General features: G+C 37.7%; 1 protein-coding gene across 4 annotated transcripts in view; it reads left to right on the top strand.

The window, feature by feature from the left end:
- Nucleotides 1-22,494, top strand: part of rapgef4a (Rap guanine nucleotide exchange factor 4a) — a 101,186-nt gene that overhangs the window by 54,951 nt on the left and 23,741 nt on the right. For 3 of the 4 annotated variants that reach the window (XM_079880275.1, XM_079880277.1, XM_079880276.1), the window contains 15 exons: nt 872-922; nt 1,051-1,157; nt 2,983-3,104; nt 3,373-3,556; nt 3,902-3,986; nt 5,793-5,853; nt 6,039-6,115; nt 6,318-6,464; nt 8,509-8,606; nt 8,725-8,810; nt 9,626-9,704; nt 9,876-10,026; nt 10,118-10,206; nt 11,026-11,056; nt 11,146-11,224. In XM_079880275.1, coding sequence (XP_079736401.1) covers nt 872-922; nt 1,051-1,157; nt 2,983-3,104; nt 3,373-3,556; nt 3,902-3,986; nt 5,793-5,853; nt 6,039-6,115; nt 6,318-6,464; nt 8,509-8,606; nt 8,725-8,810; nt 9,626-9,704; nt 9,876-10,026; nt 10,118-10,206; nt 11,026-11,056; nt 11,146-11,224 — 1,447 coding nt within the window. The remainder of the gene's footprint in view (nt 1-871; nt 923-1,050; nt 1,158-2,982; nt 3,105-3,372; nt 3,557-3,901; nt 3,987-5,792; nt 5,854-6,038; nt 6,116-6,317; nt 6,465-8,508; nt 8,607-8,724; nt 8,811-9,625; nt 9,705-9,875; nt 10,027-10,117; nt 10,207-11,025; nt 11,057-11,145; nt 11,225-22,494) is intronic. The other variant, XM_079880278.1, reaches the window with a different exon arrangement.

Raw genomic sequence — 22,494 nt, forward strand, 5'->3', positions numbered from 1 at the left:
TTACCAGCTCTATAGTGTATCTCAAAAATTGAACAGTACTTGAAAAAACAATGTATATGCCTGTAATGTCTTGCCTCAAATATAATGTGTTAATTCTACTGGCAAAACAGCACCCAAGACAATGTGTTGTTGTAGAAGTACAGCCTGGGTGAGGATTGGAAAAATTTTGTTAAAATACAGTTTGGTTAAAGATACAGCACACTGGCCTTGGCCAAGAGTTGTTCCTCCAGTGTGACAGGAGGGAAAGCAGAACCACAGACACACCTTCTGTTCAAAGCCCTGATAAAGACGGCAGTATGACACGAATCTTGCTTAACATAATGACATGTACATTTTTATGAGAAGAAGACAGCAGAATTCTACACAAGCTGCTTGTGATGACATTTGTTCTGATATTAAAGCATGCTAATGGATTTGTTATGATAAATTGGCACATTCCAAGAATAGGGTACAGAGTAATCAGTGTATGTTTGCAACCATAATTTACTTATCTTCACATCAGTGACATGTAAATATAGTTTAAAAAGTCGATTCATGGGATTTCATTATTCTATAGTGAACAGAAATTAATGAAAGAAACTTGATTATTAAACATATTATAGGTTCAAATAAATAGGTGAGTGAGTGAGTTATTTTTGGAAATGTCATGCCTCAGCAAATGAGATGTTATATTGCATTTTCCCATATATAGATAGTTAGTCTGAATATATTCTGAATTTTTCACAGAAAGCCGTCCTTTATTATTCAGAAGATTTAAAGTTTACTCTCTTACTATTTCACTGTGTATTTGTGCTCTATAAAACTTAAAAAAAAAAAAAAACACTGAAGAATAAACCTAATAGTCCCACATTCTCATCCTTTTGTTTTCCAGAAATTATTAATTCAAAGTCCCATCAAACATCACCCCAAATCCATTACTCAGGTATTCAACCATCCTGTTTGTTAGTCCAACTCCTGTCAGTCACAGTGCTGAATTGTGTAACATTATGTTATGTATAGAGTGGTTTACGTCTCTCTCTTTGTTTCTGTGCATTAATGTTTGTCTCTCAGGTGCCGTCAGAAAAGATCTTACGGGCAGGTGAAGTGTTACGAAACACCATTTTGTTCCGAGCACCTCAAATGATCAGAGACAGGAAGTACCACCTAAAAACATACAGGTAAATACAGGTACAGTATTTTATATATATGTATAAAATATATGAAATACATTTTATACTTAATATCACATTCTCCAAGAGTCAGACGTGGATGTTGGTCAACAGGAAATATCAACAAAAAGACATGCCCAATTCGCTTATCCTGCCCGTAAAGACCATAAACATTACTGATAACATTACTGATTATCAATTAATGTACATGCATGTATATTAAAAACTATTCATGTATGACTGATACGTTGCAAATCTGGTGATTTTACATTTTTTGTTAACTGGAACCTTGCTCTGACTTGATCGTTTGAATCAGTGTGTTGTTGACTTGAGAATAATGCAGAGAATAATCACTCCACTTCACAAATGAATCGTTCAGTACGATGAACAGTTCAGCAATGAGGTTTCTTTACAAAGATACATTAAGAAATTATATTTACTTAATTATTCAGTAAAACAATGGTATTGCGAATATTATTGTTACTTGTTCATCATTGTGTCAGTGTTTTATTCGCTGATTTTAGCTTGCTTCTTTGCACGAAGAACAACATAGTGACGAAACGCGCTCTGTAGAGCAGTTTGTCCGTTTAGGGCCACTGTAGAAACATGTCGGTGCAAAATGGCCATTTCAATGTAAGGGGACCCGCGGTGTGTGTAGATAGAAATGGCTCATTCTAAGTTAATAAAAACACAACAGTTCATTATGTAAGGCCTTTATACACCACTGAAATCATAGTTATGTATATTATATTGCATTTCTGTCAACAGATCCTCCTAAATATTACATAATACACCTTTAAGGACAGTAACATAGTGAAAAATACTTTTGCTACTGTCCACCAGTGGTGTTGAGTGGCTTAATGGATTATTTATTTTAAAGGGTAACTCTCGCCAAAATGCAACCTTGGGTCTTTTTGTGAATCTACCCGAGGCAAACTTTCGTTTAAAAGCATAATTAGAATGGAAACGCCGCTTTTAAGTTTGACCGTATTTTCGTTTTTGGTCAAATTGCCTTGTGAATGGGAGAGCTTGGGGCACGACTATGATAGCATCAAAAATCGCTATTTTTAAAACACTAAGAAGGCTCGACACAACATGAAACTTTGCTCGAAGTATCATCAGGGGCTCTACACATGAACTCCAGCATTGAGAACATTGTTTGTGTACACAGAGTTTACTAAAAAGAAAGATTTTGAACAACTCACTGTAGCTGTGTCCGCCGGCATTTTTAAAAGTCAAAAATAGTCGCTCTCCAAATGTGAATGAACTGACTCTGAATTTTAGTATTGCTTCTTATATGAGGATCCTTTTTCAAATACAAGGTCAATACTGATTTTCACTAATGAGAAAACAACAAATTATCTGTGAATTTATATGGAACTAAGCTTTAGGAGCTTTCCATATTTACTCTGCTCCCTGTTACGTTGCATTTGGAGATCGACTGTTTTTGACTGTCAGTATGCCGGCGGACACAGCTACTGTGTTCAAAATCTTTCTTTTTAGTAAACTCTGTGTATACAAACACTGTTCTCAATGCTGGAGTTCATGTGTAGAGCCCCTAGTGATACTTCGAGCAAAGTTTCATGTTGTGTCGAGCCTTCTTAGTGTTTTAAAAATAGCTATTTTTTATGCTATCATAGTCGTGCCCCAAGCACTCCCATTCAAAAGGCAATTTGACCGAAAACGAAACTACGGTCAAACTTGAAAGTGGAGTTTCCATTCTAATTATGCTTTTAAAAGAAAGTTTGCCTCGGGTAGATTAACAAAAAGACCCTAGGTTGCATTTTGGCGAGAGTTACCCTTCAAGTGTCCTGCATACCTGTGTTTGTTGTAGGCGGTGCTGTATGGGCACAGAGCTTGTTGATTGGCTGTTACAGCACACTTCCTGTGTGCACTCTCGTGTTCAGGCTGTGGGGATGTGGCAGGTGTTGCTGGAGGAGGGAGTCTTAAACCACGGTGAGTGTGTCATACTCGTTCATTTTCAAAGGTCAGTGACTGCTTAAGGCAGTAAATCACTGCACAATATGACATATATATATATATATATATATATATATATATATATATAACCACAAACCAGTTTGAGAGAGCTCTTAATTAAGATCTATTATCCAGATGATAATTTCGCTTTGGATTGCCTCTATAAATGCGATGTGGTTGAATGTTTTTCTTTGTTTAATGGTTGATTTGTTCTTTGTGGTTCCTGTTCGGTGTTTTGCTGCAGTGGACCAGGAGCTGAGTTTCCAAGATAAGTATCTGTTTTATCGGTTCCTGGACGATGAGACCGAGGAGGCACCCCTCCCCAGTGAGGAAGAGCAGAAAGAGAGTGATGAAGAACTGCAGGACACCCTCCTGCTCCTCTCTCAGATCGGACCTGACGCCCATCTTCGAATGATCCTGCGGAAACTGTACGTTCTTCCTCAGAAACATCAGCGCCTGCTAATATGAGTCATTACGTCCCCCTGTGGACTCTGGGCTATAAAGAGAAGTGCCTCAACGTGATCTGATCTGTATCTGCTACTGTTTGGCTGCTTTCCTACGAACTTTCCCACAATTCTCCAAAGAGAGATTAGACTTTTATATGCATGCTGAAACTGAAGCAGAGACCTTTTAAAGGTCCTGGAAGATGTAACATCTGCACTAGGACTTTTTTTGGTGCACAAATTTGATCCACAAAAACTTTTTAAAATGTCAGAATAAGTTCCAAAGTCATTACTGCTCAACATCATTGTCCTCTCTGCTCTTCTCTGCAGGCCTGGCCAGAGGACAGTAGATGACTTGGAGATCATTTACGAGGAGCTGCTGCATATTAAAGCCTTATCACATCTCTCCACCACTGTAAGTCCGCATAATGGCCTCATACACTCTGTAAAGTGTCTGGACTGACAACCGCATTTAAATACGGGAGTGAGTCCCCTGTGTGAACCGAACACGACTCACTCCCGAAACTGCGAGAACTGGCAACACGAATGAGTCAAGGCTCGTTTCACTGTGAAAGTGATTTATTGCATTGCACATACAGACAACAACTAGCTAACTAACTACATATTCATAAACAACTAGCTTTTCAGTTTGGTTTCGTACACAATGTAGAATTTTTGAAAATATCACTACATGCATTTTTTGGAGTTTATTCCAACAGTGGTAACCCATGCTTGGAATTTGTCCGCTGCATTTAACCCATCCAAGTTAGTGCACACACATTAGGAGTAGTGGGTAGTGAACACACACTGCAAACCATGGACACACACACACCCGGAGCAGTGGGCAGCCATTTTGCTGCGGCGCCCGGGGAGTGATTGGGGGTGAGGTGCCTTGAGAATCGAACCCGCAACCTTCGAATTACCAGTCTGACTCTCTAACCATTAGGCGACGACTGCTTTAATCGCTAAAAGGTAAATGCTAAAACAACCGAACCTATATGAGGTTATTTAGAGGAAATAAGAATACACACATTTTAATTAAAAGAACAATTTAGACAAAAATGAAAATTCTATCATCACCTGTAACACTTTTTTCTTTTGTGCAAACTGATTCTGTTCATCTCCATAAAGGACAAAAAAGAAGCCCACCCATGCTCTTGTGAAAAAGAGGAGCCCTTTATTATAGTAAATGAGCAATTTTAGTGTGCTTCAAATCTTTTTCTTTTTTTTAAAGAGCATATAAAATATGTATAAAAGTATAAAAAACTGTACTTTGGGATAATATATTTGTTAATGAAATAAAAGGCCACTTAAGTGACTTAATACGCTTAAGCACACTTTTACAAAGTGCACTTTGTAGTAGTCAAATTAAACTTTTACATTAAAGAACATTTTACTTTATTGTAATTTTAACTATAGTGCATTACTTGATAATACTTTTTAATTTTATATATTTTAAATGTATTTTATTGCAACAACATCATTGCAAATGTGAAATTTCTAATACATGAAATGCATGAAGCAAGCATCAATATAAATTGCACTACAATATATTTTAGTTCACATAAATGCTTGTCAGTACATTCAATATTACAATTTAACCCTATTCCCAAAGTAAATAGAAGTAATTTAAAAAATTACATATAAAGATGTACTTAAGTTCTACTTAAGTGGGTCAAAAAAGTACTTAAAAGTTCTAAGCACACTAATCTAATTGAATTTAATATACATTTTTACTATAATACATTTTTATTTAATTGTAGTCAACATGCAGTTAAGTGTCTGAAAACATTATATTTGGTTCACACTTAATTATATTATATCCATAAGTACTCTTAGTACTCGTAGCTTGTGTGAAGTCATTATTCACTGAAAAAGACCTTTGAGCCAGCTTTGACTTCAGTAATGAGATATGCAAGAACAAACAATGTCAATAACATCAAACCTGGTGTGGCGTTTCTTGACACGCCACATGTGAATGTACATGAATGAGATATAAAAGGTATGATTTTCAGCAAATAATGAATTTATGTCTGTTTCTTACATTCTCCTTTTGTGTTCCTTTAACTATTCCTTTAATGCATGAATAGCACGCTGAGCATTAATGTGTGTATTGTTAAAAATGTCATTTGCTTTGAAATAAAGCTTTTTCTTCATAATCACAGGGTGGCAAGTGTTTCATCTGTAATATAGAGTCTATTGTGTTCTCTCTCCTCCTCAGGTGAAGAGGGAACTCGCTGGTGTTCTAATATTTGAGTCGCACGCAAAAGCAGGCACAGTGTGTAAGTGTCGAAATGATTATACTGTACACGTACATGCTAACTTCTCCAAATCACGTCAAACCATACAGAAACAAACAGATTTAAATGTCTGCTGGTAATCTGAGTTATGAATAATCTGATAAATGTTTCTGTGCTATTATAATCAGACAGGTTTCATGCTGATTATTGATCTCTTTTGTTCCTAGTGTTTAATCAAGGGGAAGAGGGGACGTCATGGTACATCATCCTGAAGGGCTCCGTCAACGTGGTGATCTATGGAAAGGTCAGACTAGTAATTCCCTACTAATGCTTTACATTCAACAGACTAATTAAGCGTTTAATGTGTGGTAATGCTGGCCAGTAATGACTCTCAAGCCAATTATAGTACATGCAAACTGTGCCAGAAAAGTGTGTGTGTGCCAATTCAATATGTTTTCATAAGAGTCTGTGCTGTTTGCTGGTTTAGATGAAATGTGTCTTTGCAGGGTGTAGTTTGCACGCTGCATGAGGGAGATGACTTCGGGAAGCTGGCTCTGGTGAATGACGCACCTCGGGCAGCGTCTATCGTTCTGAGAGAGGACAACTGCCACTTCCTGAGAGTGGACAAAGAAGACTTCAACAGAATCCACAGGGTCAGTGTGTGCTTCATAGCTACAGCTAAACTCATGGCCTAGTACTGCAACTTCAACTTTATTTTTAGTTAGTTGCCAGAGCAACATTTCTATTTTTTATTTTTTTAAGTTTTCATCTAATATTTTTTATTTATTTATTTACTAAAAATATGTTTAATAACCTAAGTTTTAGTTAACAACTTAATAGTGCTATTTAGTATTATTTAGTATTTTAGTATTATTGAAAATGTGTTATGGTTTATTATTTATTTCTTATTTACTATATTTTTTGTTCATATTTTAAATTAGATATTTTTTTCTGTCTTCATTTCTTTTTTTAAGTAATTTTGTTGTGTTTTTTTCTCCATTTTTATTAGTTTTAGTTGTTCCTGTAATATGTAGTTATATATAGTTTATACCTATCAGTTTTAATTTATTTAGTTTAATTTAAATTTCGTTTAATTTAATTTCGTTTCATTTAATTTAGTTCAATTAAAATCAAATGAGAAATGTTGCCTTGGCAGCAGGCTGAAATAAAATAAGTTTTGATAAATAAATAAAGTTAACGATAATAACCCTGGTACCTACATATCTTTAACATTTTCTTTACAAACACAAATCTTTTATTTAAAAAAAAAAATAATAATAATTTAAATGGGTGAGTTGTAACAGATAGTGAATAAAAATCAGGCAACATGCGAACTCCATCAATATTGATTAAAAGCATCCCAGGATGCAAAGATTAATATCCAAAGTGAATAAACAAAGAAGAAGCTCAATTTTAAAAGTTACTACATAATTCCCCTAATTCCATTTTTGCTAGTGTACTTTCAGCCTAATGACTATGTAATTATCGTCTAATTGTTTTCTCATGCTGTCTCTGCATTTGAGTGTGTGTGTGTGTGTGTGTGTGTGGTATAATCGTCCCATCATCACCAGTGCAGGGGAATCTCTCTCCCAGCGCTGTGACAATGGGAAGCTCAGCCCAGGAAAGCCACAACAGAATGGGAGCGGAAGCTCAGTCTGATAGTCAGGGTGTGGGTGTTAGTGTCTAACAGGATGCCGTCTATCTAAACAAATATAGTGAGATTTAGTGAGATTTTACATTCTATGGTCATTTGTTGCATAGTTACGCACAACATGATGCTACTGGAAAAAACTCTGTATTCATGTTATCAGTTAGTCTATTTGATTGCTGCAACAGATAGAAATAGTTAAGGACAATGCCATTTAAATACAGACTGTACCTTAATTTTTTCTTTTTTTTTTGTAAAATGTTAATAAATCCAAATAAAGCATTTGGTTACACTTTATTTTAAGGTGTCATTGCTACAGTGTAATTATATATTTAAGTACTGAGTAATAGTAAGTAACTACATGTACTTACTATAGGGTTAGGGTAGGATAAGGATTTGGTTGAGGGTTAGTTGCATGTAATTATGCACAATTTACTGTTATTACTATGGTAAGTACATGTATCATATGTAACAGGGACACTGTAAAATAAAGTTTTACCAAGCATGGACTTTAAAGTTCTGAATACAATTTACTGAATATTTCAACCATTATCACATAGGAAAAATATGATATTGATAAAATATAGCAGCACATGTTGCAAAAAAGTGTCATTAAATTCATTATACAACATTACTTAAAATATCTACTATCTAAAAGTAAATACTGGTAATTTAAATCACATTAGTTCAACTGATAAAAACCGTTTGAACCCCCTGCTATAAACTGAGTGTGAGTCTCCCTCTACTGGTAATGATGCTGCATTACAACAATACAGTACAGAAGCGACATTGAGGAGATCTTCAAGACAAACACTTGCTCTTGACTGCATTCTTAATTCAGCTGTGTGATCTGGGCTCTCAGTTCAGTGCTGTGTAACCGTGAGTTTAGTTTTACACAGTCACAACAGCACTAATTCACCATTACCATGTGCTGTGATCTGTTTTCTGTGTGTACCTAACCAGTCATTTTTGTTAGGACATCAGAAAAATATATAGTTTGATTATGATTAATCCCATCCACACACTGTATTTCATCTGTGTGTACTCAGGATGTGGAGGCAAACACGGTCCGTCTGAAGGAACATGAGGAGGATGTGTTAGTTTTGGAGAGGAGTAACAACAGGAGCTCCAGTTCTTCTCCTCTCAAGTACATTTATCTTCTCCTGTCAATGTTAACATTAGGGATTTATGGGAAAACTATGATCTGTTATATATCAACAACCTCAAACTACATGTCAAACCGTGACCTTTGACCTGTTCTTCAGGTACACTGTGATGTCAGGAACTCCAGAGAAGATTCTGGAACATCTTCTGGAGACAGTGAAACTTGATTCCCAATTCACAGAGCCAGGTACTTTACAGTGCATTCAGAGACATATATGCAGTTAAACAGGGAAACTGTATCTAATAATTCACTGTAGGCACGTTTGACAAACCCATGTGCACTTTTTCATCAAACTTAAACCAAAGACAAAATAAACAATGATTTCTGAAGGATCATGTGACACTGAAGACTGGAGTAATGATGCTGAACATTCAGCTTTGATCACTGGAATAAATTACATTTTAACAATATATTCACATAGAAAACAGTTATTTTAAATTTCATAATATTTCACAATATTACTGGGTTTTTTTTACAGTAATTTACAGTTTTTTATTTAAATAAATGCAGCCTTGGTGAGGAGAAGAGACTTCTTTAAAAGACTTACCGATCCAAAACTATTGAACGGCAGGGTATATTCACATAGAAAACAGTTATTTTAAATTGTAATACTGTTTTACTGTATTTTTGAACAAATCTTACCGACCCCAAACTTTTGAACAGTAGGAAGGTGTAGATATTGCCCTTGTGTGCAGCTTTCATTAAACTCACTTGCGAACCATCGTGATGTTCGTTTCTTTTGAATCGTTTACTTTCAATGGATCATTCAAACTGGTTGAAAAAATGGTCTGAATGATTCTTTACTGAATCACTGATCAAAAATGATTATTAAAAATCACAAATGACTGGAAATGCATGGGAAGCCTGTAAACTTACATTAACTGCACTGTGAAGAAACCAATCATTAACCAGAAGTAGCTATTAGCCAAGCTTCATGCTTCACAAATTGCTGCTTCCCTTGAGCGCTCCTAACTGACTTCTTTCTTTCTCCATCTCTGTAGACCCTGCTCTGGATGACTTCTTGCTTATGCACTGTGTTTTTGTCCCGAACAGTCAGCTGTGTCCGCTGCTCGTGGCCCAATATCCTTCACAGCTGTACTGGCTGGAACAAGTAGCTGTAGATCTATGTGCAACAAAAGCTCTGCATCAGCTCGGTTAAACTGTGTACTTTATGAATATTGTTTTATTTTGATTGCGCTTGCGAGCGAGTGTCTCTGGTTTTTGGCTGTGAAGTCCTTAGCGCTCGCGCACCTATCATGCTGAGGCGTCCCAGGGCAGTGAACAGGAGCGCATGGATTACACTCTCAATAACAAGCGCAGGGTGATTCGTCTGGTGTTACAGTGGGCCGCCATCAACACAGACCATCTCCAGGAGGAGGACAGCTCCTACAACTTCCTCCAGGTCAGCAGCTTCACTCCTCTCTGGTTTAGACCGGAGGCTTTCTGGTCCCGCTGTGAGGAAGTGTGTGTTTGATTGTCATTGTCTGATGCAGGAGTTCTATGAGACCGTGTGTGAAGATTCAAGACTCATTCCAGCGCTGAAAGATCAACTGCCTGAACTAGAGAAGATCATAAAGCAAAAGTAAGAGCAGAGTCTTACATAGGGTTTTAACCTTGTAAAGCCTGACATATAAAATAATAGTTAGAATAATATATATTTTTTTAAATGGAACAGATTATTGAACCTTTAGGGAATTTCTTTTTTTTTTTTAAAACAATAAAAAAGTATATGTGTTTTTTGTTGAGTGTCATATTTGATACATCAGGCTTTTATGGCTCATATAGTTTGAGATATTGAGAATATGGAGCTCATTCTCGAGGAGGAAAAAATGTCTCGATTTTATTCCGAGGCACAAACTGAGCAAAAATATCAAATTTGGTGCAGTTGCTGATATTTATGACCAAACGGTAAGATGAAATATTGATGCTTGTAATGTAAATCATTGAGATCTTTATAGCAGTATAACAGATTACTTATGTAAAATGCATATATATCAGTCATCACTCAATCTGACAATAATATGTCTTAGTAAGATTATATTAAAATGCTTAGCTTTATGATCAAAGCTCTGAAGTTTTAAAACATATAATGCTATGTAAAACAATGATGAGTGAGAGATTAACAAATAAACCTTCCTCAAAAGCCTGATGGATCATATTTGCTGTAAATAAGTGTTCATCTTGATGTATTACTACTAACAATATAAAAGTTATTCTTATGTTAAAAATGTCACATCAAAAAGTCACGTGAACCACAACCTGAAGGTGGATTTTTACAATTATACTAAATGCATGTAACTTCCTGAAATAAAAGTATAAAGTACAGTATACAAAGTACAGTGTGCTTCATGAGGTTAACAGATCTGCTCATATTCATAACACTCATACATTTTTTTCGCAGCTCCGAAGATGGCCGGCCCTCCCAGAAAAAGGTGAGGGGAAAAATAAAAACAAACACAGTTTCTGCAGTATTTCCTTCAGTGCTGAAGAAGTGTCATGTGACAGTCCTCTCTCATTGCAGCACAAAGTCCTTCTGCGTCAGTTCAGCACCGGGAACGACAGACTGCAGAAGAGACAGCCAATCAAAAGCACAGACGAGAGTGAGTCCGGATCTGCTCTCCAGTTCAGATGTTGCATCTGAACATGAGTATGACTGAAGACCTGTTCACACCAAGAACGACAACTATAACGATATATTAGTGTTCACACCAATGCACAATATCGTTCGGTTTATTTAAAGCGAGTGCTGCAGTTTTATCGTCTGTCGCTTTAAATGCTCGAGCTCTATAAAGCAGGATGGATTCTGATTGGCTGTCAATGTTTTTATCATTCATCAGCTGGGAAAAAATTGTTCTGAAAGTGATTCAAACTAGATTGTTCGTCTGTGCTGTTATCGTTATAGTTGTAGTGTGAGCTCTGCTGTTCTTTCATATTTAGAATGATTTTTAGAACTTTATCATTAGGATTTTAGTTATCGTTCTTGGTGTGAACAGGTCTTAAGAGTATGACACATATGATGATAAGTATATAGAGATCATAGGGGTTTAGCTTACGTAAAAGGTATTTATTTATTCATTTATTCAATCATTCATTCATTTAGAGGCAGATCAGAAAAGATAGAGAGAGATCAGTCATAGAGTCAAAAGTGAAATAACTAAAAATAGGCCGGAAGGGTCATACAAAGTTTCAAAAAGAGGTTAAGAGTTTAGGATAATGATCAGTTGATGTTGTTTCACTTCTACAAAAATTAAGCAAAAGTCCACAGTACTGAACAAATGTGAAATCAAAACCATGTATCTTTAATTAGGGCCCGAGCACCGATGGTGTGAGGACCCTCTTGGAATTGCTCTGTTTATTAGGGCCCGAGCACCGATGGTGTGAGGACCCTCTTGGAATTGCTCTGTTTATTATTAGGGCCCGAGCACCGATGGTGTGAGGACCCTCTTGGAATTGCTCTGTTTATTAGGGCCCGAGCACCGATGGTGTGAGGACCCTCTTGGAATTGCTCTGTTTATTATTATTATTATTATTCTTCTCCGCATTGAATTGCATTTTTGAGGGCCTAAACATGCGCGAAAACTCACGAAACTTTGCACACGCGTCAGAACTGGCGAAAATTTACATCTGATATAGGTTTCAGAATTGGACGGGGCAAAATGGCTCGATAGCGCCACCTATAAAAGTTCAACGGAGTGCGCCTCCCGCAACGTTCAACGTACGTGCACGAAATTCGGTACATACGTGTAATGACCTAATACCTACAAAAAAGTCTCTTGGAGCATAGCCCTAAACACAACAGGAAGTCAGCCATTTTGAACTTCCTCTCAGATTTTTGTGCAGTTTTTGCCATTTTCAGGCCTCGTACTTTAACGAACTCCTCCTACAGTTTTAATCTGATCATCTTCAAATTTGGTGAGTGTAATCTTAAGGCCTTTGCGACGTTAAATTGCGAAGATCTTGAGTTTTCGTCGAAGGGCGGGTCCTCGGCGGCCTGACAAATTTCGATGTTTCGCCATGAAACAGGAAGTTGCTGTAACTCAGGCATGGAATGTCCAATCTGCCCCAAACTTCACACGTTTGATAAGAGTTATGTCCTGAACACATGACCATGCTCATATTCAGTTATAGTCATAGCGCCACCTGCTGGCAACAGGAAGTGACATGTTTAACACTGTTATGGACTCCTAATAACATATAAAAAAGTGCCAGCAAGTGCTAAACATGCTAACAACATACTAGAAGCATGCTAAAACATGCTAGCAAACTCTTAGCTAAGTGCTAAAGCATGCTATTATTGCAATTAAATAGGAATTTGCTGTAACTCAGGCATGGAATGTCCAATCTGCCCAAAAATTCACACTTTTGATAAGCGTTCTGTCCTGAACACATCTACATGAGAATATTCAGTTATAGTAATAGCGCCACCTACTGGTAACAGGAAGTGTCATGTTTAACACGTTGATGCCATTCTAGCAACATGTTAAAAATGCCATTGACTTCTAAACATGCTAGAAACATGTTAAAACATGCTAGCAATACTTAGCTAAGTGCTAAAGCATGCTAATTCAATGAAACAGGATGTTGTTGTTACGCAAGAAGGCAATGTCCATTCTGCACCAAACTTCACACTTTTAATAAACGTTCTGTCCTGAACACATGACCATGCTCATATTCAGTTACAGTCATAGTGCCACCTGCTGGCAACAGGAAGTGACATGTTAAACACTGTTGTGGACATATAAAAACATATAAAAAAAGTGCCATCAAGTGCTAAACATGCTAACAACATACTAGAAACATGCTAAGACATGCTAGCAAACACTTAGCTAAGTGCTAAAGCATGCTATTGCTGCAATTAAATAGGAATTTGCTGTAACACAGGCATGGAATGTCCAATCTGCCCCAAACGTCACACGTTTGATAAGAGTCATGGCCTGAACACATCTACATGAGAATATTCAGTTATAGTAATAGCGCCACCTACTGGTAACAGGAAGTGTCATGTTTAACACGTTGATGCCGTTCTAGCAAGATGTTAAAAATGCCATTGACTTCTAAACATGCTAGAAACATGTTAAAACATGCTAGCAAAACTTAGCTGAGTGCTAAAGCATGCTAATTCAATGAAACAGGATGTTGTTGTTACTCAAGAAGGCAATGTCCAATCTGCCCCAAACTTCACACTTTTGATAAGCGTTCTGTCCTGAACACATGACCATGCTCATATTCAGTTACAGTCATAGCGCCACCTGCTGGCAACAGGAAGTGACATGTTAAACACTGTTGTGGACTCCTAATAACATATAAAAAAGTGCCAGCATGTGCTAAACATGCTAACAACATACTAGAAACATGCTAAAACATGCTATCAATCACTTAGATAAGTGCTAAATCATGATATTACTGCAATTAAATGGGAATTTGTTGTAACACAGGCATGGGATGTTCAATCTACCCCAAACTTAATATGTAACATGCAAGAAACATGCTAGCAACACTTAGCTAAGTTCTAAAGCATGCTATAAAAGCTCAAGGAAGTTGTTGTAACTTAAGCATAAAATGTCCAATCTACCCCAAACTTCACACATTTGATAAGAGTTATCTTTTGAACACATGTCCATGCTCATATTCAGTTATAGTCATAGCGCCGCCTGCTGGCAAAAGGAAGTGACGTTTAACACTGTTCTGGACTCCTAATAACATATAAAAAAATGCCAGTAGGTGCTAAATATCCTACCAACATACTAGAGACATGCTAAAACATACTAGCAAACACTTAGCTAAGTGCTAAAGCATGATATTACTGCAATTAAATATGAATTTGCTGTAACTCAGGAATGCAATGTCCAATCTACCCCAAAATTAATATGTAAAATGCTAGAAACATCATAAAACATGCTAGAAATGCTAAAGGAAGTTGTTGTAACTCAAGCATACAATGTCCAATCTGCCCCAAACTTCACATGTTTGATAAAAGTCCTGCACTGAACACATCTACATAGCAATATTCAGATATAGACATAGCCCCAACTACTGGCAACAGAAACTGACATGGTTAACACAGTTATGCAGTACTAACAACATAATTATTGTGTACTAAGCATGCTAGAAACACAATAAACATGCTAGCAACACTTAGCTGAGTCATGAAGCATGCTATTATCACCATTATACAAAACATTTTGTAACTGACTTTGACATACTCTTACTATATATACCTCCTTAAATGTACATTGCCCAACCATGCTCTGTCTTCCTAAAGCCACCGAGTGTTGATGGCACGGGTGCGAGGGCCCTTTCATCGCTGCTTGCAGCTTTAATTATTATTATTATTATTCTTCTCCGCATTGAATTGCATTTTTGAGGGCCTAAACATGCGCGAAAACTCACGAAACTTTGCACACGCGTCAGAACTGGCGAAAATTTACATCTGATATAGGTTTCAGAATTGGACGGGGCAAAATGGCTCGATAGCGCCACCTATAAAAGTTCAACGGAGTGCGCCTCCTGCAACGTTCCACGTACGTGCACGAAATTCGGTACATACGTGTAATGACCTAATACCTACAAAAAAGTCTCTTGGAGCATAGCCCTAAACACAACAGGAAGTCAGCCATTTTGAACTTCCTCTCAGATTTTTGTGCAGTTTTTGCCATTTTCAGGCCTCGTACTTTAACGAACTCCTCCTACAGTTTTAATCTGATCATCTTCAAATTTGGTGAGTGTAATCTTAAGGCCTTTGCGACGTTAAATTGCGAAGATCTTGAGTTTTCGTCGAAGGGCGGGTCCTCGGCGGCCTTACAAATTTCGATGTTTCGCCATGAAACAGGAAGTTGCTGTAACTCAGGCATGGAATGTCCAATCTCCCCCAAACTTCACACGTTTGATAAGAGTTCTGTCCTGAACACATGGCCATGCTCATATTCAGTTATAGTCATAGCGCCACCTGCTGGCAACAGGAAGTGACATGTTTAACACTGTTATGGACTCCTAATAACATATAAAAAAGTGCCAGCAAGTGCGAAACATGCTAACAACATACTAGAAGCATGCTAAAACATGCTAGCAAACTCTTAGCTAAGTGCTAAAGCATGCTATTATTGCAATTAAATAGGAATTTGCTGTAACTCAGGCATGGAATGTCCAATCTGCCCCAAACTTCACACTTTTGATAAGCGTTCTGTCCTGAACACATCTACATGATAATATTCAGTTATAGTAATAGCGCCACCTACTGGCAACAGGAAGTGTCATGTTTAACACGTTGATGCCATTCTAGCAACATGTTAAAAATGCCATTGAGGTCTAAACATGCTAGAAACATGTTAAAACATGCTAGCAATACTTAGCTAAGTGCTAAAGCATGCTAATTCAATGAAACAGGATGTTGTTGTTACTCAAGAAGGCAATGTCCAATATGCGCCAAACTTCACACTTTTAATAAACGTTCTGTCCTGAACACATGACCATGCTCATATTCAGTTACAGTCATAGTGCCACCTGCTGGCAACAGGAAGTGACATGTTAAACACTGTTGTGGACATATAAAAACATATAAAAAAAGTGCCAGCAAGTGCTAAACATGCTAACAACATACTAGAAACATGCTAAAACATGCTAGCAAACACTTAGCTAAGTGCTAAAGCATGCTATTGCTGCAATTAAATAGGAATTTGCTGTAACACAGGCATGGAATGTCCAATCTGCCCCAAACTTCACACGTTTGATAAGAGTCATGGCCTGAACACATCTACATGAGAATATTCAGTTATAGTAATAGCGCCACCTGCTGTCAACAGGAAGTGACATGTTTAACACTGTTGTGGTCTCCTAATAACATATATAAAAGAGCCAGCAAGTGCTAAACAGGTTAGCAACATACTAGAAACATGCTAGCAAACACTTAGCTAAGTGATAAAGCATGCTATTACTGCAATTAAATAGGAATTTGCTGTAACTCAGGCATGGAACGTCCAATCTGCCCCAAACTTCACATGTTTGATAAGAATCATGGCCTGAACGCATGCCTATGCTCAAATTCAGTTATAGTAATAGCGCCACCTACTGGCAACAGGAAGTGACATGTTTAACACGTTGATGCCGTTCTAGCAACATGTTAAAAATGCCATTGAGTTCTAAACATGCTAGAAACATATTAAAACATGCTAGCAATACTTAGCTAAGTGCTAAAGCATGCTAATTCAATGAAACAGGACTTTGTTGTTACTCAAGAAGGCAATGTACAATCTACCCCAAACGTCACACGTTTGATAAGAGTTATCTCTTGAACACATGTCCATGCTCATATTTAGTTATAGTCATAGCGCCACCTGCTGGCAACAGGAAGTGACGTTTAACACTGTTCTTGACTCCTAATAACATATAAAAAAAATGCCAGTAGGTGCTAAACATCCTACCAACATACTAGAGACATGCTAAAACATAATAGCAAACACTTAGCTAAGTGCTAAAGAATGATATTACTGCAATTAAATATGAATTTGCTGTAACTCAGGCATGGAATGTCCAATCTGCCCCAAACTTCACACTTTTGATAAGCGTTCTGTCCTGAACACATGACCATGCTTATATTCAGTTACAGTCATAGCGCCACCTGCTGGCAACAGGAAGTGACATGTTTAACACTGTTGTGGACTCCTAATAACATATAAAAAAGTGCCAGCAAGTGTTAAAAATGCTAACAACATACTAGAAACATGCTAAAACATGCTAGCAAACTCTTAGCCAAGTGCTAAAGCATGCTATTATTGCAATTAAATAGGAATTTGCTGTAACTCAGGCATGGAATGTCCAATCTGCCCCAAACTTCACACTTTTGATAAGAGTCATGGCCTGAACACATCTACATGAGAATGTTCAGTTATAGTAATAGCGCCACCAACTGGCAACAGGAAGTGACATGTTTAACACGTTGATGCCGTTCTAGCAACATGTTAAAACATGCTAACAATGCTTAGCTAAGTTCTAAAGAATGCTAATTCAATGAAACATGACTTTGTTGTTACTCAAGAAGGCAATGTCCAATTTGCACCAAACTTCACATGTTTGATAAGAGTTCTGTCCTGAACACACATCCATGCTCATATTCAGTTATAGTCATAACGCCACCTACTGGCAACAGAAACTGACATGGTTAACACAGTAATGCAGTACTAACCACATAATTATTGTGTACTAAGCATGCTAGAAACAGACTGAACATGCTAGCAACACTTAGCTGAGTCATGAAGCATGCTATTATCACCATTATACAAAACATTTTGTAACTGACTTTGACATACTCTTACTATATATACCTCCTTAAATGTACATTTCCCAACCATGCTCTGCCTTCCTAAAGCCACCGAGTGTTGATGGCACGGGTGCGAGGGCCCTTTCATCGCTGCTTGCAGCTTTAATTATTATTATTCTTCTCCGCATTTAATTGCATTTTTGAGGGCCTAAACATGCTCGAAAACTCACAAAACTTTGCACACGCATCAGAACTGGCGAAAATTTACATCTGATATAGGTTTCAGAATTGGACGGGGCAAAATGGCTCGATAGCGCCACCTATAAAATTTCAACGGAGTGCGCCTCCCGCAACGTTCCACGTACGTGCACGAAATTCGGTACATACATGTAATGACCTAATACCTACAAAAAAGTCTCTTGGAGCATAGCCCTAAACACAACAGGAAGTCAGCCATTTTGAACTTCCTCTCAGATTTTTGTGCAGTTTTTGCCATTTTCAGGCCTCGTACTTTAACGAACTCCTCCTACAGTTTTAATCTGATCATCTTCAAATTTGGTGAGTGTAATCTTAAGGCCTTTGCGACGTTAAATTGCGAAGATCTTGAGTTTTCGTCAAAGGGCGGGTCCTCGGCGGCCTGATAAATTTCGATGTTTCGCCATGAAACAGGAAGTTGTTGTAACTCAGGCATGGAATGTCCAATCTGCCCCAAACTTCACACGTTTGATAAGAGTTCTGTCCTGAACACATGACCATGCTCATATTCAGTTATAGTCATAGCGCCACCTGCTGGCAACAGGAAGTGACATGTTTAACACTGTTATGGACTCCTAATAACATATAAAAAAGTGCCAGCAAGTGCTAAACATGCTAACAACATACTAGAAGCATGCTAAAACATGCTAGCAAACTCTTAGCTAAGTGCTAAAGCATGCTATTATTGCAATTAAATAGGAATTTGCTGTAACTCAGGCATGGAATGTCCAATCTGCCCCAAACTTCACACTTTTGATAAGCGTTCTGTACTGAACACATCTACATGAGAATATTCAGTTATAGTAATAGCGCCACCTACTGGTAACAGGAAGTGTCATGTTTAACACGTTGATGCCATTCTAGCAACATGTTAAAAATGCCATTGACTTCTAAACATGTTAGAAACATGTTAAAACATGCTAGCAATACTTAGCTAAGTGCTAAAGCATGCTAATTCAATGAAACAGGATGTTGTTGTTACTCAAGAAGGCAATGTCCAATCTGCGCCAAACTTCACACTTTTAATAAACGTTCTATCCTGAACACATGACCATGCTCATATTCAGTTACAGTCATAGTGCCACCTGCTGGCAACAGGAAGTGACATGTTAAACACTGTTGTGGACATATAAAAACATATAAAAAAGTGCCAGCAAGTGCTAAACATGCTAACAACATACTAGAAACATGCTAAAACATGCTAGCAAACACTTAGCTAAGTGCTAAAGCATGCAAATGCTGCAATTAAATAGGAATTTGCTGTAACACAGGCATGGAATGTCCAATCTGCCCCAAATTTCACACGTTTGATAAGAGTCATGGCCTGAACACATCTACATGAGAATATTCAGTTATAGTAATAGCGCCACCTGCTGTCAACAGGAAGTGACATGTTTAACACTGTTGTGGTCTCCTAATAACATATAAAAAAGAGCCAGCAAGTGCTAAACAGGTTAGCAACATACTAGAAACATGCTAGCAAACACTTAGTTAAGTGCTAAAGCATGCTATTACTGCAATTAAATAGGAATTTGCTGTAACTCAGGCATGGAATGTCCAATCTGCCCTAAACTTCACACGTTTGATAAGAATCATGGCCTGAACACATGTCTATGCTCAAATTCAGTTATAGTAATAGCGCCACCTACTGGCAACAGGAAGTGACATGTTTAACACGTTGATGCCGTTCTAGCAACATGTTAAAAATGCCATTGAGTTCTAAACATGCTAGAAACATATTAAAACATGCTAGCAATACTTAGCTAAGTGCTAAAGCATGCTAATTCAATGAAACAGGACTTTGTTGTTACTCAAGAAGGCAATGTACAATCTACCCCAAACTTCACATGTTTGATAAGAGTTATCTCTTGAACACATGTCCATGCTCATATTTAGTTATAGTCATAGCGCCACCTGCTGGCAACAGGAAGTGACGTTTAACACTGTTCTTGACTCCTAATAACATATAAAAAAATGCCAGTAGATGCTAAACATCCTACCAACATACTAGAGACATAATAAAACATACTAGCAAACACTTAGCTAAGTGCTAAAGAATGATATTACTGCAATTAAATATGAATTTGCTGTAACTCAGGCATGGAATGTCCAATCTGCCCCAAACTTCACACTTTTGATAAGCGTTCTGTCCTGAACACATGACCATGCTTATATTCAGTTACAGTAATAGCGCCACCTGCTGGCAACAGGAAGTGACATGTTTAACACTGTTATGGACTCCTAATAACATATAAAAAAGTGCCAGCAAGTGTTAAACATGCTAACAACATACTAGAAACATGCTAAAACATGCTAGCAAACTCTTAGCTAAGTGCTAAAGCATGCTATTATTGCAATTAAATAGGAATTTGCTGTAACTCAGGCATGGAATGTCCAATCTGCCCCAAACTTCACACTTTTGATAAGAGTCATGGCCTGAACACATCTACATGAGAATGTTCAGTTATAGTAATAGCGCCACCTACTGGCAACAGGAAGTGACATGTTTAACACGTTGATGCCGTTCTAGCAACATGTTAAAAATGCCATTGAGTTCTAAACATGCTAGAAACATATTAAAACATGCTAGTAATGCTTAGCTAAGTGCTAAAGAATGCTAATTCAATGAAACATGACTTTGTTGTTACTCAAGAAGGCAATGTCCAATTTGCACCAAACTTCACAAGTTTGATAAGAGTTCTGTCCTGAACACACATCCATGCTCATATTCAGTTATAGTCATAACGCCACCTACTGGCAACAGAAACTGACATGGTTAACACAGTAATGCAGTACTAACCACATAATTATTGTGTACTAAGCATGCTAGAAACAGACTAAACATGCTAGCAACACTTAGCTGAGTCATGAAGCATGCTATTATCACCATTATACAAAACATTTTGTAACTGACTTTGACATACTCTTACTATATATACCTCCTTAAATGTACATTTCCCAACCATGCTCTGTCTTACTAAAGCCACCGAGTGTTGATGGCACGGGTGCGAGGGCCCTTTCATCGCTGCTTGCAGCTTTAATTATTATTATTATTCTTCTCCGCATTGAATTGCATTTTTGAGGGCCTAAACATGCGCGAAAACTCACGAAACTTTGCACACGCGTCAGAACTGGCGAAAATTTACATCTGATATAGGTTTCAGAATTGGACGGGGCAAAATGGCTCGATAGCGCCACCTATAAAAGTTCAACGGAGTGCGCCTCCTGCAACGTTCCACGTACGTGCACGAAATTCGGTACATACGTGTAATGACCTAATACCTACAAAAAAGTCTCTTGGAGCATAGCCCTAAACACAACAGGAAGTCAGCCATTTTGAACTTCCTCTCAGATTTTTGTGCAGTTTTTGCCATTTTCAGGCCTCGTACTTTAACGAACTCCTCCTACAGTTTTAATCTGATCATCTTCAAATTTGGTGAGTGTAATCTTAAGGCCTTTGCGACGTTAAATTGCGAAGATCTTGAGTTTTCGTCGAAGGGCGGGTCCTCGGCGGCCTTACAAATTTCGATGTTTCGCCATGAAACAGGAAGTTGCTGTAACTCAGGCATGGAATGTCCAATCTCCCCCAAACTTCACACGTTTGATAAGAGTTCTGTCCTGAACACATGGCCATGCTCATATTCAGTTATAGTCATAGCGCCACCTGCTGGCAACAGGAAGTGACATGTTTAACACTGTTATGGACTCCTAATAACATATAAAAAAGTGCCAGCAAGTGCGAAACATGCTAACAACATACTAGAAGCATGCTAAAACATGCTAGCAAACTCTTAGCTAAGTGCTAAAGCATGCTATTATTGCAATTAAATAGGAATTTGCTGTAACTCAGGCATGGAATGTCCAATCTGCCCCAAACTTCACACTTTTGATAAGCGTTCTGTCCTGAACACATCTACATGATAATATTCAGTTATAGTAATAGCGCCACCTACTGGCAACAGGAAGTGTCATGTTTAACACGTTGATGCCATTCTAGCAACATGTTAAAAATGCCATTGAGGTCTAAACATGCTAGAAACATGTTAAAACATGCTAGCAATACTTAGCTAAGTGCTAAAGCATACTAATTCAATGAAACAGGATGTTGTTGTTACTCAAGAAGGCAATGTCCAATATGCGCCAAACTTCACACTTTTAATAAACGTTCTGTCCTGAACACATGACCATGCTCATATTCAGTTACAGTCATAGTGCCACCTGCTGGCAACAGGAAGTGACATGTTAAACACTGTTGTGGACATATAAAAACATATAAAAAAAGTGCCAGCAAGTGCTAAACATGCTAACAACATACTAGAAACATGCTAAAACATGCTAGCAAACACTTAGCTAAGTGCTAAA

The sequence above is a fragment of the Squalius cephalus genome (assembly GCF_949319135.1).
Source record: "Squalius cephalus genome assembly, chromosome: 9".
Classification (NCBI taxonomy): Eukaryota; Metazoa; Chordata; class Actinopteri; order Cypriniformes; family Leuciscidae; genus Squalius; species Squalius cephalus.